Here is a 15,480-nt window from a genome sequence, read left to right as displayed (position 1 = left end):
GAAACCCTGTCTCGAAAAACCAAAAAAAAAAAAAAAAAAAAAAAAAAAAAAAAAAAAAAGCTGCAGACCGCAAAGATATTTCCCCGGGTGCAAGGGCCAAACCGGTATTATTGCTTGGTTACACATTAGCATAAATGGGATGTCCACAATGTAAAATGTCAGAAAGGAGTGTCCTCATGGTGAAAAGTCTGGAAAAGAATGCCCTCATGGTAAGGTGTCTGAAAAGCCCCTATTGTAAAATGTTCCGAGTCAATTGCAGAATGGAAGCAAGATAGTGGAAGATACAAAAGAGTGTTAGTTAATAGATGATGGCCCAGGGACAAGATAGAGACTGAGATGCCAGAGGCTTTTGGGCCCCAACACTATGGACTGCCATGCGGGTGCTGTGAACTGAACACAGGTCCTTTGGAAGACCAGTAGGTCTTAACTGCTGAGCCATCTCTTCAGCCCCATAGACATAGAATTAGAGTAATGTTTCTTACTTTTTCCTTTTCCTTTTTTTTTTGAGACTGGGTCTCAAAAACACCTCTGGCTGTTCTGAAACTCACTATGCAAATCAGCCTGGCTTTTAACTCACAGAGCTCCACCTCCCTCTAAGTTCCAAGTCCTGGGATTAAAGGTGTGTGCAAGCAACTACCTCAGGTTTTATGGGAGCCATTCTTATTAAAAGCACCACACAAGGGATAGATGATATTAATACAGATTATTAGTGGTGATATTAACTTTTATCACTTAAAGTATTAGCTACTCATTTTTTTATTTGGAAGTTGCATTGTTTTTACTTTTTATACTTCTACCTTCCCACTGAGCCTTGCAACTAATGCCCAGAATCCCACCTACTAGGGAAGTGAGGGCAGGAATATCAGATTTCAAGACCAGCATGGGCAATATCTTGAAACTCTTCTGAAAAAAAAGAAAAAGAAAAAGAAAAAGAAACTGGGAAAGCAATTCCATGGTAGATGTGTGACTAGAATGCACTCAGGTCACCAGGAACACACAAACAAATGAACACCAGAAAAAAACAGAACAAAGGAATAAACAATTCCAGCCAATATTCAAGGGGAGGGGCTCAAGTTCTCTAGGACTACGAGTATCACAGGATTTAGGGATATAAATAAAAAAAAATCATTATACCAACTAATAAATTCATAGGTATTTTAAAGCAAGATATAATCAAGTTATACAAATGTCTCTCCTGCACACCTGCCCACTAATTTAGCATCTCTCCTGAGCTTTGCTTCATCTGTGATGACTGTAGCACTCTGCTTGTGATTCTCTCTCTTCTTCAAACCCATGTTACTGAAGCTCTTCTACAAAGAAATCTTTACTCAATTATTTCTATCAATGTGAACTAATGAATATTTCTTCTTCTTTGAATTATTATTAAAATCTATTGTTTAATTTGTTGGAGCAGTTTCAGCCAGATACATGAGCCCTTTCTGCTTCTTCCTGGGCCCTTAGGGCTTTCTGTATCAGATTTTTAAAAAAAGATTTATTTATTATTATATGTAAGTACACTGTAGCTATCTTCAGACATACCAGAAGAGAGCAACAGATCTCATCACAAATGGTTGTGAGCCACCACGTGGTTGCTGGGATTTGAACTCAGGTCCTTCAGAAGAGCAGTCAAGTGCTCTTAACCACTGAGCCATCTCACCAGCCCTGTATCAGATTCTTTGTTTAAAAGCATTTTGTTACCCTCTAGCAGGCACACAGTGCTTTAGACATACTTTATACTTTCCTTTCTGGGACTGAGAATTTTTAACAAAAATAAAGAAACCCTAGTTCCTTTATTCTAGATGAATTTAGAAAACTAGGTCTGTCACTAATATTAAGTTCTCACAGTGTGAACTTATTAGTCAGTAACTGTATGTGTACATACACGCACACACACACACACACACCTACCTATATCTCTACCTATATTAAAATGACTTTACGGTAATCCCTCCAACTCTATCTACTCCAGCAACACAGAGTTCAGTCTACCATTGGTCTTACTAAAAGAAAGGGCCTGGCTCCACTTAATCTATGCTCTCTATTTATTTGTTTAATTCTGGTATACACGGTCTTTCTGAAGTTCTACCCCATTCCACAAAGGACAGAATTAAGGCTGGAAAACTTCCATCTTCTTGTTTTGTATAATAGAGTCACCACTTGATCCCAACCATCATTAAGGGTTTCTATCAACTATAAAATCAATTGATTGGCATATGTGGACCAAGCCAAGTTCCCAATTCCACTCATCACATTATTTCTACAGAAAAATGTAACCTAAATTTCAAATTAAGACAATTAAAAATAAAACTTACAATTTCATTTACTTCTAAAAGGAAGACTTACACTACAACAAAATCTCAAATTCTACTAAATAATTATTACTATATAAGAATTTCCAAGTCTCAGGCAACAATTCATTGCTTTTAACTAAAACAACTAGCACAGACAAGAGTTCTAGATTTACTGAACTAATTACTTTTCTGTTCATCAAGAACAAGGACCATATATTTTATTGACTAATACAATAGTGGTTTATCATTGCTTCCTAATTTTGGTTTCAGGTTATCTTTAAGTGTGGGGCATAAGAAACCCACTGGATTATAGATCTTTGGCTTCTAACAAATGAAAATCCTGTGGATGTCCTTCCTGTCACTTTTGCTCATTCCACTTATTTCCACACACTTGTTTTGCCCCCAAAGTTTGTTTTAAAGCCATTCTTTTGGGGTAGGAGGGAGGAAATGGCATGACGAGCACAAACATTGCTGATTCTACAGCATGCTCTCACATCTTCAAACATCCTCAACACGAAAGCCCTAACTTTCATAGCCTGGCTCATTATGGTAGTTGTGGCGGTTTTAAGGAAATGTCCGTCCTCCATCTCAAGAACTGGAATATTTAGTGCCCAGTTAGTGGGTGTTTGGGGAGGATTAGCGAGTGTGATCTTGCTCAAGTAAAGTATGTCACTGGGTGTGGGCTCTGGGCTTTCAAAAGACTCCACCCCCTCAACCCCGCCCTGCAGTGTGCTCTCCACCCCCTGCTTGTGGATTAGGATGTGAGCTCTAAGATGCTTCTCTAGCCACCTATCTCCATGCTCTCCCTCAGCCATCATTAACTCTAACCCACTGGAGCCACAGCCCACCCAAACTCTTCTAAGTTGCCTTGCCTTGGTCACAGTGCTTTATCACAGTAAAAGAAAAGTAAGACACAGTTAACTGTAACTGCCCCCTTAAGGACAGCCACGGCCAACAGTGAAATCCTGTCTCAAAAACAAAACAAACAAACAAAACCACACCACCTAGGAGCAGAAGTTCACTCCAAATAACCACAGTATAGCCATCAGATGAGCACTGTTCCCTTAGCAGGTACATACTAGTTCTGGATGGTTCGGAAGGCCACACTTTTTGCAAGGTTCATCGTCATCTGGAAGGACTGCTTCTTCATTTTCCTTTCCTTCCTCCTCTTCTGAGGCTGCTGAGGATTTGTCACTCTCGGACCCTTCACTTTCGTCATTGCTGGAGTATTTCCACCTGCCACGCGTCCGAGAGCCAGTCCATCGAACTTTGCCTTTGGGTTTTACCTTACATAATTAAAAATAAGATAATTGGACATAAGAAATTTTCTCATTTTTCCAGACTATATATCCCTTGGAGAATATTTAGCTGATACAGAAAGAAAGATGAAATTGTTATAGTTTTGTCAACATGTCTATCTACAACTAAGTTTTGGGATGAGTTCTCATTATTCTTTTCTGTATGGGGGGTAGGGGGAGAAGGGGAGTCCTTAAAAATGACCAAATAGCTGTACTGATTTTATTAACACACTTGGGTAGTTGTTTCCCATTTTTTCACTTTCACAATGTACCCTCATAGATGTTAATGTTTACATCCATTTTTGTGGTTAGGATAAATTCCTTGAACAGGATTCTGGGTCAAAGGCCATGAACACTTACAGGCTATGTCAATAACAGGAAGATATATTGACACGCTTATTTTTCAAAAACTGAAGTTCTAAATTACAAACAAAAAATTTAAAGCAGGTCAGAGATGCATATAAAAAAATCCCAACAACCGTTTAAATGACTATAATCCAGAGATGAAGGTGATCATGGTACACTATTTTATTACCTAGTTTCAGTCTTTCCTATTTTACTTCATTACCATGCTACAGCTCTCTAGGAAAGAACAAAATAATTCCAACATAAGAAAAAAGGGTTTCGAAAGAATTCAAAATTCCACTTTTCAAGGAACAAAAGATAATTGACAATGAATAATAATGTGGCCAATAAAGTGAAAAAGTAATACTTTTGTTTGTTTGTTTTTCGAGACCAGGTTTCTCTGTGTAAGCCCTGGCTGTCCTGGAACTCATTCTGTAGACCAGGCTGACCTCAAACTCAGAAATCTGCCTGCCTCTGCCTCCCAAGTGCTGGGATTAAAGGCGTGCGCCACCACTGCCCGGCGAAAAAGTAATACTTTTAACAGCAAACTCCCATGGAATAAAGTCTTAGAGTTGATTCTGGTAAAAATTAAGAAGGTCATAGAAAAGAAAATTCCTGCTTATAAAACAAATGATTAAAATGAGGAAAATGGGTACTCCCGTACACTGGCAATGGGTGGCATAATAACAGGGTGCCTGAAGGGCAATGTGACAATGAAAATCAATTTTATAATACACATGCCCCTTGACCCAGTAATTCCAATTCCAGGAGTCTATTCTAAAGAAATACTCACTTATGTCCAAAAGGATCTTCAATGCAGCATTGCCTGTAATAGTGAAAAATGGGAAACAACCTAAATGTCAATTAATAAGGGAGTAATTAAATAAACTGAGGTATATCTACACTATTAAATACTATGTGGCCACAAATAAATATAGAGACAATACTGTTAAGTGGAAAAACTCACAGTAAAATAAACGGGTTTGATCCAATTATTTTAAAAACTTAATGACCAAATATTCACGAACATGGATGCTTGGAGAAAGGCATGAAACAATGTATCACAAAACTGTTATCATGGGCAGTTTCATTGTAGCATTCTGCAGGCTTCTTATTAGTGGGACAGCTAATATAGAGTGCATTTCTAGAACTACTTGCAATAGAAAAAGAATCTAAAAGATGACATTGTATGGTCTGAAATTTAATATGTAGGTATAATTATTGAAAAGAGAAGAAGATTTATTATTGTCTTTGGATGGCTATTTCAACACAAAGCTATAAACAATTTTGATCTAAATTAGTTTTCTAGTTAAAAACTGAGAACACAGGATTGCGAGAAGGTTCAATCAATAAAATGTTTGCCACATAAGCATGAGGATTGGGCTCTGGGCATCCAGAACCCACATAAAAAGTCACACATGGCAGTGTGCTCCTGAAACCCTGGGCAGATGGAGGTAGAGACAGGTGGATGGCTGAAGCTCACAGGAAGCTAGCTGAGTCGACCCCCTGAGCTTCAAGTTGTTTCACAAATAAAAGGTTGAGGGATAAAGAAGCCACCCAATACACACACACAGACACACAGATGCACACACACAGACACACACACACACACAGTCAACATAAACACATACATATGTCACATATATAACATGCAAAAAAAATTAATTAAAAACATAATGGCCAGCAAGATGGCTCAGAGGGTAAAAGCACTTGCTGCCAAGCCTAGTGACCTGGGTTTGATCCCTGTGATCCACATGGTGGGAAGAGAGAAGACACTTGCAAGCCCTTCTCTGATCTCCACATACACAAGTCAAACAGAGACTAACAAAGTAACTTAAAAATTTTCTCCATTGGGCTGGAGAGATGGCTCAGGGGTTAAGAGCACTGACTCTTCTTCCTGAGGTCCTTGAGTTCAATTCCCAGCAACCACATGGTGGCTCACAACCATCTGTAATGGGATCTGATGCCTTCTTCTGGTGTGTCTGAAGACAGCTACAGTGTACTCACATACATAAAATAAAATCTTAAAAAAAATTTTCTCCATTAAAAATTCAGTGGAAGTTTTACCTTGCTTGTTTTAGAATTTGTATCCTTCTCTGTTTTCTTCAAGTGTTCCTTTTTGTCTGCCGTTTGCAAAGATGCTGGTTCCCCTTCGACTCCATCTTCTCCTTCGGTTCTTTTCTTATCAGCTTTCTGGACCCTGATCTCAGCAACTTTTGCCGTGGGCCTAGATATTCTCGGAGACCTTCTTAAAGTTCGACCCACACTTGTTTTCTCTTCTTCCTTCCCTGATTTCTCTTCCTTGCTTTCCGTGTCTACAATTTGAGGGGGACAATCTGGCTTCTTCTTCCGACTTGATATCCTAATTGTCAACTTGATGCCTTCCTTCTTCCTTTCAGAGGTGATCTCTGTATTTTCTGAAGCAGTACTGTTTCTTTCAGAAACTAACTTATATTTAAATTTGTTTTTTTGCACAGAGCCCTTTGTTTCAGAAGTATCCTCCATGCCAGAGGTCTGGGCATTGTCCAGTTTGGCCATTTCCACCCTGGAGGACTCAGAACCCTCTTGTAGAACTTCTGGGCTTGTATTTTCAAGGGACTGACCTTCACTTGAACCTCTACTACGGTCTACATCTTTTTCCCCTGAGGTTTGTCTCTCCTTGGCCTCAGTCATCTCCAGTGGGAGAGGAGTTTCAGTCACTTCGCAAGGACCTGACTTTTCTGACTCTAGAGCACCCTTTAAAACTTCTTCTGGTATTGGACTCAACCTTTGTACATCCTTATCAATGGAGGTCTTCTTGGCCTTCTCCACCCTTTCCAGGCATTCTATGCCTGGGCTGTGGTTCTCACTCTTACTTTTGGGGGCCTTCTCTTCAACTTTTGTAGTGCAGGGTTCAGTGGCAGACAAAGTAGGTTTTAAAGAGAGATCCGCGGCTTTCTCAGAAGGTTCAAGAGGCATTTCCATGTTTGGAAGCCCAGGCTCCTCTAACCTTCCTTTCTGACTGTGGCTCTCTATGTCAGGTACAGCGCTATCTACACCCTTCCCTAGAGGCACCTCTCTCTCAAGTCCACCTGCCTCTGTGCTTGTTACAGCAGAACTAAAGCACTCCGCACCATTTTCCTCCATGCTCTCATCTCCATCTTTAGTAGGGATACTAGAGCTATCTTCCTTTGTATCACAGAGCTGTGTTTCCATTTGTTCTGTCTTAAAATTTGGAGTTACCTTGTCATCATTAATTTCTCCATTCACAAGTTGTTTCCCTTCATGACTCAAAGCACTGATGGTAGAGACCCGTTTACAAGTCTCTTCCTCTTGTTTTATGTCATCTTTCAAAAACTCTTTTGTTGGAGTAGCTGACTTACACAAAGGTCCTTTGACTGGACTGTCAAAATCATCACTCAGCTTAATTTCACGTTTCTTCAGTGGTATCTTGGCTTGCTGATCATTTTTAAGCTTCTCTGTTTCCTCAGTAGATTTCTCTGTGATGTCTTGAGAAGATTTAATATTGCTACCAAAGTCCACTCGCTCGGGCTCCTGTGAGCCCAGCCGCTCCAAGCTGCCTTTGAGATCTTTTGCGTCCGCTCTGCAGTCCTTTGTTTCTACTTTAATGGGTTTGACATTTTCTTTGAAAGAATCACTCTCCTCTCTGATAATCTTTTTTCCCTCAGTTTCTAGCAAAGGTTTTTCTAGCTTTACAATGACTGGCAGTTTCACAAGCTCCTTTTCATCTGCTTTCTCAATTTTCACAGCTGGCTCATCTAGAGCACTGGCCGCAGAACGCTTTCTGGAATCCACTGACTGCTCATCGCCTTCTGTCTTTTCATTTTCTTTTGATGCGTCTAAAACCAGAACAAAAGTTTATATGAACAGAAGTTTCTAGATTAAAAAAATATCTAAAACAATACTATACCCATTTCAATTTCAATATGAAGCCTGTTGTAACTGGATATTTTGATTTAAAAAACCTGATAATAAAAAGAAAAATTATGAGCCACAATTTCTAGATGTTAAAATATAGACTCAGGTGTCTGCTTTCTACATTTAGTGTCAGTGTTCTGGATGGAATTTATAGAGTTGAAGTAATGTATCCCAACTCAAGGGATGCCTGAAAAATATGAACTAGAAATCTTCATAAAACAGTTTTCAAACGCCAAAGAGTTTTTATAAAGAGAGAAACATTCTTGTATACAAGTCACTGAGTATTTCAGGTCACCGAGGTAACAAAAACACCATAGTGGAAAAATGAGACGAGGCAAAGAAAATACCCATACGCCTATACCTAAAGGCAGTCACTGAGGAAGCTTTCAGGTTTGGTTTCTCTATCTTTAATTGTGTATATTTTCCACAAAGTTGGAGTCATATTGTCCTATTTTTTTTTTCAGTGAAATATTAGCACTTTATTTTGCTGATGGTCAGCTGGGGACAGAGCCCTGGGCACTGAGCAAACCAGGTTAAGACAGGCTTCTGGCCTTTCTACAGTTGTAAAATGTCAGAATATCTGCTCTGGCTGCCAGTTATTAGTATATAGTATGTATATTTATTATACATGTACTATATTACACATAAGGCCTATAGAAAGTGGCAGAAGCAAGATCTCAATGGTAGCTAATAAAATCAATCATATTATTGTCAAAGCCTGTTAAGCCCAATTAAAATTCACTCCATTTAAGTTTTAACTATTTCTCTATAAAAAATGAATATCTAGTGTTTATTACATATTGCTATATGTATGTTTTTAATAGCACTTACTATGCAGAATCCTAATTGTTTATTCAAACTTTTATTTGTCCAACTAGCCTAAGAATTATTCCTCTGCGACAGAATCATAGATTACTTATAAGACACTCAAAACACCTGATAATCTAATTGAATAAACTGCAATGGCAGAAAATTGTAGCCCAAATGCAAAAAACAAAAACAAAAAACCCATTAACAATTTATAAAATATTTATTTTTTATTGTTTTTAATTATGTATGTGTGCAGATGCACATGTAGGCCTGCGGCATCAAATTCCTTTCAGCTACAGTTATGGGCAGTTAAGAGCTGCCTGAACTAGATGCTGGAGACCATCTACAGGTTTTCTGCAAGATCAGTACCTGTTCTCAGTCCCTGAGTCAACTCTTGTGTTTCTCATCAATATCTTCTAAAGATATGTATGTGAACAAGTAAGAAAGTGAGATCCATGCAAAGTTTGACAGATTTAATAGGCACTATGCAAGTGTGCCAAAGAATTATGCAGTGTTCTTAAGATAATATTTACAATACCAGATAAAACTAAAGCTATCAAAACATAAAGGACCAACGATTCAGAATAGTTAAATGGTTACAACTGCTGAAGCTAACGTAGTTGGTATCATGCACAGAACCGTGGGTTTGAGCCCCCACACCATGTACATCAGGGAGTGATGGCACATGCCTGTAATCCCAGCACAGGGAAAAGAATACAGGAGGATCAGAAGTACTAGATTATCCTCAAGTGATACAGTATGGGCTATAGGAGACTCTGTCTCAAAAGTAAAATTGAACCCAAAGTAAACAATTTATCCAAGAAAGTAAAATTCAAAAGTAAGTTCTGTGTCTGTCGAAAGACACATGTGTACCCAGCTGCACTAACAGTATAAACAAGTAAACCACTCAGTAACAAACACTTCTGTTTATACCCAGAACTTCATTCTTGAAAGGAGACCACATTAGAAAAATGGTTAGAATAGAATGTTAAGTACAAAAATAAGACATAAAACTCTCATAATTCCACATAATTCCATAATTCCAGTCAATAAGCACAACAATATCAAAGGCTACAAAAAAGACCAGAAAGAACTAGATAGATCATAACAGTAACAGTGATAGTTTTTCGGTCACAAGGCAATTACTGGTGTTTATTTTTTGCTTTATCTTATCAGGTTTTCTATAGTAAACATGTAATATCTTTTACAATCAAGTAAGTTAGAAGAAACATCAATTTAGGGTGGCCAACTGGTTTGTTCGGGATAAAGGGGTTTCCTGAAATAAAATGTACTAAACTCAGACAACCCTGTACACTCATACCAAGACACCATTCCATTAATACTGACCTGTAATAAAATGATAACAATTAGTCCTACAATGCTACTACATTAACTTGGAAGTCTCTCATTATATACATCAGCTGAGTAAAGCACATTGAACATTTTCCAAATGGGCCTTTGGAGCTTAAAAAGCAAATTAGAGGAGAGCACTACAAACCAGATCTGTTCAAAAGCATCCCTCTAGATTCAGGTAAGTCTGCATTCATCTAGTCAATACATACTCAAAATTATTAACAAACAGGCTCATTACATCCACTATAAGCAGAGTTCTGTACTGCAGACAGCTGTATATCAGGACAAAAGGAAGCAACATTGGGAAGAGAAGATGACTCAGTAGCAAAGGCATTTAATGACAAGTCTTATGACTTGTTCAAATCCCAAACCCACATAGTAGACTGAATCAACTCTTGCAAGTTGTCCTCTGATCTCCACACCTGCACAGTGGTGCATGTACAAACCCTAAATAATAATAATAATAATAATAATAATAATAATAATAATAATAATAATAATAATAAAAGGTGTAGCAAAGATGACGTAAAACTGAAGCTCAGCAGAGAACTGGCTGTTATTCCAGAAAACTGGCATTGGATTCCTAGCACCCACATGGCAGGTTAAAACCAGTATCTGTAATTCTTGCTTTGGGGGAATCTAATGCCCTTTTCTGGCCTCTTTAGGTACCAAACATGCAAGTGGTGCAGACAGACAAACACACAGGCAAAACATTCATACTCGAAAAAATTTTAAAAATTTTTAAATAAAAAAACAAAACAAACAAACTGGGCCAGTAGAAGAAATTGAAGGTATATAAAAATTCAAAAGGAATACCCAACAAGACAGTTCAGTGATAAAAGTTTGACCCTTGGAGCCCACACAAAGGTAGAAGGATGAAAGATACACACACACACACACACAAACACACGAGACACGGCCAACTTAACAACAAAATGCTCAGCCAACATGCAAACAAACAAACAAACCAAGAAGGAAAAGAATCCTACTGGTAGAGCTGGACTGTGACTTGGGACGGTATGTGCCTAGCCTGCCCCTAAGCCCTGGCACCAGCCAACACCCATACATCACAGACTTTTACACTGTACATTTATACAAATTTATAAATTAAAATTTATCTGTAGCGAAAAACTTTAACATTAATGTAAATTTCAGCATTATCTATAGTTTCTGATACCCACTTGGGTTCCTGAAAACTTATTTATCTAATAGAGATTAGGCAATTTAACATACACAAATTATTTTAGAACAAAATAGGCTCAGGTAAATGGCACACAGGTTAGTTATTTTATCCACTGTAGTGTGAGATTCATAAAAAGAACTATTTTTGGTCTGCTTTGTTTACTGAACTTCCTTTCCTACAATAATAACTCATATGTAGAAAGATGCCCAGTATTTAATAAATGAAGAAAACATCTTCTTGAGTATCCCCTGAATCCAAGAGTTAAGACCAGTTTGGATAATACAGTGAGAGACCTCATTTCAGAAAAGAGAGAGAAAGGAAAGAAACCTTTTAATATAAACATTTTATGGCCAGAATAAGTGACATAAGAGTTCCTTTGATTTTGTCTTGTTTTTGCAGTGTGAGAGGCTGAATCTGGAAGTACATGTGTGCTCGCTCAGCAGGTACTCTCCACTGAGCTCTGCTCAGCGTGGCAGGAAAGAGAAGAGCACAGAACCCCAGGCAGGGTCCTGCTCCTCATCCACTCTCATACTGAGAAGTCCTCTATCACAGGCTGTGTCCTTTGCACCAGTAAGCATGGGAAACAGCTGTATGAAATTTCGGCTTTGGCACACTTGTTTAGAAGTAAGAAGAAAACAGCATCTACAAGTCTTGCTCCTCTGCATACAGACCTCAGACAAGTGGAGCAGCACCACACAGCTTCTTCTCAAAAAAAGGCATCACCAGCTACATACAGTCAATATCGTCCCCACTAGCTACTGTCCAGGGGACAATGAGCAAGCATTAGTTCCAGAAGTGCTCCTGTAGGCTGTTTTTCTCCCTTTACTCTTAGGCCCAACATAGGTGGTTCCTAATAATACACTAGGAAGTTTTACTTTACTGAGGAATGTCAACAAGATGGCTTAGTGGGTAAACGTGCTCAGGAACACATGGCACAGTCACTCGTGCATGTACACACCCATGGGATTTAAAAAAAGCCAAAACACTTTACTAAAGAAATAATTTGTTTTGACATTTAAACTACACAATGAACTGTCCATCTAAATCAGTGTCAAGAGGCCCAGAAAGATGGCTCAGCAGGTAAAAGCATTTGCTGTGTGGCCCTGATGACCTGAATTCCAAAGCCCCACAACTTGGGTAAAGGTAGAGAGAACCAACTCCTCTAAGTTGTCCTTTGACCTCCACATTCACAATGTGGCATACATGTCATTCGCCCGAGACAAGTAGCTTTTTAAATTTTATTTTTTAATCGTGGGGGATGGTGGCAGGGTGTAGGAAGTGTGTGATTATGAGTACAAGTGCTGGCAGACACCAGAGGCATTGGACCCCTGAAGCTGGACTTACAGGTGCTTGTGAGCTATCTAACATTGGTGTGGGGAACCTACAAAGGCCCTCTGGAACAGCAATGCATGCTCTTAATCACTTAATTAATCACTTAATCTAAATCTCTAGGCCCAGAACTATTTAACCATAAGGAAATGGTAGAAAATCAAATTAAGAAAACCATACTTTGTGTGTATGAGTGTTATGCCAGCATATATGAAAGTATACCACAAGCATGCTCTGTGCCTAGGCCAGAAGAGGGCCTTAGACTCACTCACTACAACTAGATGACAAACAATTATGAGCCACCATGTGAGTGTTGGAAACCAAACCCCAGGTCCTTTGCAACACTATCAAGTGCTTTTGAGATGCTTTTTAAAAATCAAATCTAAAGTCTGCAGTGTGGTGGTGGCACTAGCAGAGGCAGACACCTTTAATCCCAGAACTCAGGAGGCTGAGGCAGGTGGATCTCTGAGTTTAAGGCCAGCCTGATCTACAGAGTGGGTTCTAGGACAGCCGGGGCTACATAGACAAAAACAAAAAACAAACATAAAAACACAAAACAAAAAAAGAAAGAAAAGAAAAAATGTTTTGTCCATTCCATATTCTGTACAGTTTTTACTTTTTATTTTATCTTTTATGTGTATGAGTGTTTTGTCTGCACAGACATATATCTATGCATTATGTAATAAGCCTGGTGCTTTCAGAAGCGAGAAGATGGTACTAGATATCCTGGAACTGCAGTTATAAATGGTTGTGAGCCACTGTGTTCAGAAGAGAAGTCAGTGCTCATAACCACTCAGTTATTCTTCTAGCCCCTTTAATTAATTTACTTTACTTTTTAGTCTTTTCTTTTTTTGAGTCAACATGTAGCCTCCAGCTCACCAAGACCCACCTGCCTCTGCCTCCCAGGTGCTGGGATCAAGTGTGCACCACTCATATTTCTCTCTTTCTTTCTTTTTTTGTTTTGTTTGTTTTTTGAGACAGGGTTTCTCTGTGTAGCCCTGGCGGTCCTCAAACTCAGGGATCCGCCTGCCTCTGCCTCCCAAGTGCTGGGATTGAAGGCATGCGCCACCACCGCCCAGCTTCCCTTTAACTTTCTTATTGTGGGAGGAAATAACCAAACACATGGAATGAATGAATGATCAAACTGAACAACTGAATCAACAAATAGTATTATGCTTTATGTGAGAACTTACCCTTAGAAAATACTACTAAAAGAAATATAGCAAATAAAAGGAAAACAGAGAAGAAATAACCCCTCTAGAATACAAGGGTGTACATTAAAATTATTGTACCTTATCAAAGCAACCCAAATGTTTGTTATATATGAAAAGGTATCTTACAAGTAAAATCATCACCAATATTTGAAATCATATGAACAATGGTCAAAGGAATGTAATAAATAGGATTTAACTGAAGGAAATGCCTCTGCTTCCCAAGTGCTGGGATTAAAGGCCGTGTGTGCCACCACTGCCCAGAGAAGGAAATGTTTAACATGCAGAAATAATATCGTTTCAATATAAAAGGCTTAATTGTTTGTTTTCTTTTTTTTTTCAAACAACACTTCCTACACGTAGAGGTTATTTGATGGATAGTGTCTTCAAAGTATCAAAGTAAATAATGAAAAATAAAAAAAGCTTCCCGTGGAGAAAACATGACAGGGGAGGCAAATTCCTTCCTATAATTAAAATAAAAAATATTAACTAAAGATGTCATTAGCTTAGCAAGAAAGATAGCCCAGTTCAGAATGGGTTTGATGGGAAACTCAAGTCTGTTCTTCAAAACCTACAATAAAAAAAAAGAAAGCAGTTACCCTGGGGACCTCAGATTGTGTTGCTCTGAGTGGTGAGGAGCATGCAGGCTGTGGCCTCCTGCCCACCTTGGCCCTGGGTGCTGAGCGCTGCACCGTCCACTTGCTGTGCACCCCTATCCGCTTTGCTGTTGGTGTGTAAATTCACAGAGAAACACAGATGGATAACTACATGGATGGATAGAATGGTATTGAAACATGGTAGGGGAATCAGTAATTTTGCACAGGAAGCGTTGGGAGATGTTGTTTACTGTAGTCTGCCTGAAGTTGGGACAAAATTGAAAAAACAAGGAGTTTGGAGCTTTGGAGAGTGTGAAGGCTGCCAGTGAACTCTACTCTCCTGTGTCAGGAGAGGTAACAGAAGTCAGTGAAGCACTTGCCGAAAACCCAGGGCTGATCAAGATGACACTGAGTGATCTTTCTGAACTGGGTAAATTGATGAGTGAAGAAGCATATGAGAAATTCGTGAAGTCCATTGAGGAGTGACCATGGCTCCACTGGGAGATGACCTGCTCCAGCAAGCTTGTCTTAAACTAGTGGAGAATAGACCCTGAAATAACTTTTAGCAATAACTGATGGAAAGAAACTGTTCTTGACAGTGCTACTGAAGGCCCACCCCCAACTTACTACTGGATGCAGATAAAAACAGCATACAGATTCTTGATAATCACCACACTAAGTATTTAGACTAGGGGTTAAGCTCTGGTGTTTAGAATTCTTAAGATCATTTGTGGTAAAAAGTGGCTATGAAGCTGGGTTTGGTGATGGACTACCATTTAAGCCCAGCACTCTACAGGCAGATGTTTGTTCAAGGTTGGTCTACACAACAAGTTCCAGACCAGCCACAGTTACATGGTGAGACCCTACCTACTGGTTATAAGAATTGTATAATTCAGGATAACAGTGGTGTACCTTACATAATTTTGTAACTTGCCCATATCCACCACTGGATTTTGGTCAGAGACCTAGTGTCTTCTCACTGGAAATGTGTGAAAATGAAGGGAAGTGTTATACAGTATCAGAGGCCATAGAGTACTGTCTTTGTTTTGCCATGTGCTGTGTTGGCTCTTGTTTTCCCCATTATGGAACACTGGCTTTGTAACACCATGAGAAACAAATAAAACATTCATCCTCTTTGTTCAAAAA

General features: G+C 38.9%; 1 protein-coding gene across 2 annotated transcripts in view; it reads right to left on the bottom strand.

The window, feature by feature from the left end:
- Positions 1 to 15,480, bottom strand: part of Rsf1 (remodeling and spacing factor 1) — a 124,632-nt gene that overhangs the window by 26,143 nt on the left and 83,009 nt on the right. For both annotated transcript variants that reach the window (XM_031387423.1, XM_031387424.1), the window contains 2 exons: positions 6,002 to 7,773; positions 3,371 to 3,577 (listed from right to left, as the gene is read on the bottom strand). In XM_031387423.1, coding sequence (XP_031243283.1) covers positions 3,371 to 3,577; positions 6,002 to 7,773 — 1,979 coding nt within the window. The remainder of the gene's footprint in view (positions 1 to 3,370; positions 3,578 to 6,001; positions 7,774 to 15,480) is intronic.

The sequence above is a fragment of the Mastomys coucha genome, unplaced genomic scaffold (assembly GCF_008632895.1).
Source record: "Mastomys coucha isolate ucsf_1 unplaced genomic scaffold, UCSF_Mcou_1 pScaffold21, whole genome shotgun sequence".
Lineage (NCBI taxonomy): Eukaryota > Metazoa > Chordata > Mammalia > Rodentia > Muridae > Mastomys > Mastomys coucha.
Note: the sequence above shows the minus strand (reverse complement) of the source record. Positions and strands in the feature narration are given on the sequence as shown.